This window comes from Morone saxatilis, unplaced genomic scaffold (genome assembly GCF_004916995.1).
Source record: "Morone saxatilis isolate NCDOM2014 unplaced genomic scaffold, NCSU_SB_2.0 Contig2, whole genome shotgun sequence".
NCBI lineage: Eukaryota > Metazoa > Chordata > Actinopteri > Moronidae > Morone > Morone saxatilis.
Genome location: NW_023339762.1, coordinates 7,687,607 through 7,691,245, shown reverse-complemented (window position 1 = coordinate 7,691,245; position 3,639 = coordinate 7,687,607). Strand labels below are relative to the sequence as shown.

The 3,639-nt window shown below is 41.5% G+C and overlaps 1 protein-coding gene across 3 annotated transcripts in view; it reads left to right on the top strand.

Moving 5' to 3' along the window:
• The window catches only part of ampd3b (adenosine monophosphate deaminase 3b), an 18,870-nt gene extending 15,449 nt beyond the window's left edge, over positions 1-3,421 (top strand). For 2 of the 3 annotated variants that reach the window (XM_035664476.1, XM_035664479.1), the window contains 4 exons: positions 916-1,036; positions 1,228-1,401; positions 1,832-1,942; positions 2,490-2,666. In XM_035664476.1, coding sequence (XP_035520369.1) covers positions 916-1,036; positions 1,228-1,401; positions 1,832-1,942; positions 2,490-2,666 — 583 coding nt within the window. Of the gene's footprint in view, positions 1-915; positions 1,037-1,227; positions 1,402-1,831; positions 1,943-2,489 lie in introns of all 3 variants that reach the window. The other variant, XM_035664477.1, reaches the window with a different exon arrangement.
• Positions 3,422-3,639: the final 218 nt, after the last annotated feature.

Here is a 3,639-nt window from a genome sequence, read left to right as displayed (position 1 = left end):
ACACACACACACACACCCATAGCTCTGTCCAGGTGAGTGTGTGACATCCACATATGATTGCATACAGTCACAGACAATGCAGCAGGTAATGCAGAAACGTAACTCATTGGTTTCAGTAGCAGAATGACAGGAGCAGTAACTAGGTTACCGGAGTTCACTCGTTGTCATTGACGACGCTATGTTACGTCCGACGAGCTTGCTTGTTGTTAAGCTTAGGCTGCTTGTATTTACATGTTTGTAGTGGTTTAATTTCACAACAGTGACAAACAATGCGGAGTGTAAACACTCGTTACCTGGCCGTCACCAATGGCTCCGTGCTGCTCCGCGGAGCCTGCGCAGTGGGTGGCTGCCAAAGTCATGACCTCTGCTTGGTTTTAGGGTTAGACATAATGAGTGAGACTGGTCCGCGCTACGGTAACAATGTCAGGGTCAAACAGCCTGGGAAATATCGCCAAGAGGCCGAGGATTAAAACTCAAATGCAGTTTTACATGAAATAGGAAACACAGGTGTTACCAATGATACTAATTAAGGTTATAGGATCATATTTTCACAAGAGTTACACAGATCTCATAGAAAGACCCAAAACTCTATTGGATTACCTGTGAATGAAAACACTCAAAGCTGGTAGAAATGACTTGTTATCGTTATTGGTTCTTTGGTGAGGAAATGCAGTACAAAACCTGTACTATAATGGATGTTTGTATTTGTGTAGCTGCTTCAGTTCATGGGCCCAGTAAGACCTACACACAGGAATACAACAGTAACCTGTTTCAGCTGGGCATTTCAAAAAAGTATCAACAAATGGCAATAATATTGCAAAAATGAAGGCTGACAAGAACTTTATAGAAATGAACCTTGCGTATTGCTGTATGGTTTACTGTTATTACATGCTATGATTATTTGTCCCTCCATAGGGAGCGAGGACTGAACACTTTCCAGTTCCGTCCCCACTGTGGCGAGGCCGGCTCCATCACCCATCTGGTTACCGCCTTCCTCACCGCTGACAACATCTCCCATGGACTCAATCTCAAGAAGGTGCAGTCCTGGATTCAAACTTGATACTTAGTGTTTCAGATACCTCAAGGTGCTGAAAGATATATTGTAAACATATAATGACCATCACTATAGTTTATGAATGCTGTAACTGGCCGAAAATGAACGAAAACGATGATAGAAATGTTATTATTGTTTATTAAAAGCCTATTATTGTTTCAACTCCTCCCCAGAGTCCAGTGTTGCAGTACCTGTACTACCTGGCCCAGGTCCCGATCGCCATGTCCCCACTGAGCAACAACAGCCTGTTCCTGGAGTACTCCAAGAACCCTCTACGAGAGTTTCTGCAGAAGGGCCTGTGTGTGTCGCTGTCCACTGATGACCCCATGCAGTTCCACTACACCAAGGTCAGAACCACAGGAACAAGAATGGAAATTACCATTTATTTTCCTCACTATCAAAATGTTGTCTTGGTGACACAATGCACAAGCACTCTGGTCCCAAGCCGGAAGGGCATCTGTAAAAAGCCTGAGAAGCTGCTCCCAGTTGAGCATCTGGAACCTGAGAAATTCAAATATTTTTGCTCGGTAAATGACTAATAAATAGCTGCCAGTTATTTTTCTGCCAATCAACTGTACTTCACACTACAATGGTTAAATATTGTCCACATGTGTGCCGAACTGTGGGATCGCACGGATCATGGATCAAATATGTTCCATTACACCACTATCCAATTTTAAAGTGAAACACATTTTACACTTGCTCCTAAAATTTACATTATCTCAAAAAACATCTTTGGGAACAATGAATCACAAATGTTCCACTGAACCCTTTCAGGAGGCCTTGATGGAGGAGTATGCCATTGCAGCCCAGCTGTGGAAGCTGAGCACCTGCGATCTGTGTGAGATAGCCAGAAACAGTGTGCTGCAGAGCGGACTCTCACATCAGGTAAAGTCCAACTCTTTTGCCCAATCGGTTGCATCATTGGCTTTTTTAGGGCTGGAAGAAATTCATACGACTGTCCTTACATATTTCCCCATCTCACTTCTGACAAGACCAGTTAAGTGCAAAACTTTGCCCTACTTAACGTCAATGCACAAAACCTTTCCCCAACTGTGCAAATTACTGGTCAAAGAAGAGTCCCAGCCTCAGTTAAATAAAAAGTCCATAAAATCCTGCCTCCATCCCTTCAACTGTGTCCAGCGACGTTACTATAATAAAGGGAACAGTTTATGAAACCTTGTGCCGAGGCTCATATTGTGTCCTAATTACTGAATGACTAAATGATTCAGCCACACAGTAAGCTGAACAAGTAGTTGGAGAGCTTGTCCATAAAGAGAAAGGTTAACAATTTAACAACACAATTGTTACCATCAGCCATATCCCACGTTAGGGGTCACTGAACCCCTACCTGAAAAAGAGCCACACTGAAAAGATTATCACATCTGCAATATCTGCTCAACATTTTTTTCTTCTTCTATCTTTTCACCCACAGGAAAAGAAACACTTCATTGGTCCCAACTACCGACAGGATGGACCGGAGGGCAATGACATTCGGCGGACAAACGTGGCACAGATCCGCATGTCTTACCGCCACGAGACTCTGTGCAATGAGCTCAGTTTTCTCGTGGACGCAGTGAAGGCAGATGTTGGCACTAGCATACCTGAGTGATTGACCACGGCAGCACAAACTGTGCCTGAATATATCCTCAGAGATGAAGGGGCATAGGTTAGACGGCACATGCATGCAATTTTATTTTTTTTCCTGACCCAGATTTTTTTTAAAAGGAGGTGCTTATCATTTTGTTAATCTGGGTGCAAGAATCTGGCCTACTTGTTGCAGCATTATAGACTTGTATGACTGTATTCAATGCTGTATGTATGGACTTGCCATTCACTGTGTGCCTAATTTCCCAGAGATAGAGGTTTATTTTCTTTTAAAGTGTGCTTGTGGGTTTGCATATATGAAAGGGCGTTAGCCACAAAGCCCAATATAGAGGTAGAACATAAAATGATTTACACTTAAAAAATGGTTTCTTACATTTGTAAAGCAGGTTCTGCTTGGTGATTTGTTTTTATGTCACTTGCATATATGCATGTTACAAAGGATTTTATGTGGACTAATAGGTCAGAAATGAAGTTGAAAAAAGAGGGGAAAAAATATGATTTTACTGCCAGGTCAGATTTGCCTTTCTCACACTAAACTGAGTCAATTGCATACATTTGTGAATGAGAGGCCAGGCAAGTATTCACAAAGACAGGTGCAGGGGTCATTGAGCATTGTAGTTTTGTGAGAGCTTTGTGGTGATATCAGTATCACAAACTCCAGATCACAACTGGGGAAAGACTAGGATTTATTTTCTTTTTTATGTTTATCATTTTTTGATAAATTTTTCATATGTAAATAAAGGCTGCAGAACAGTCAAAGCTTTTTTGTTTTACTTGTTTTATTTCATATAAATGTCTGAAAATAAGCAGAATTTCTGAAAAGGCCAGTAATACACTTACATACATGGAGATGCCCACTTTAATGTTAGTGAGTTGTTGATAGTCACCTGTTGTCTGCAACGTACAAGAGGGAAGTTTGAACTCCATCGACTAATTTCCCCTTTAAAACTTTTATGATCAGAGTGGTAATTATCAGT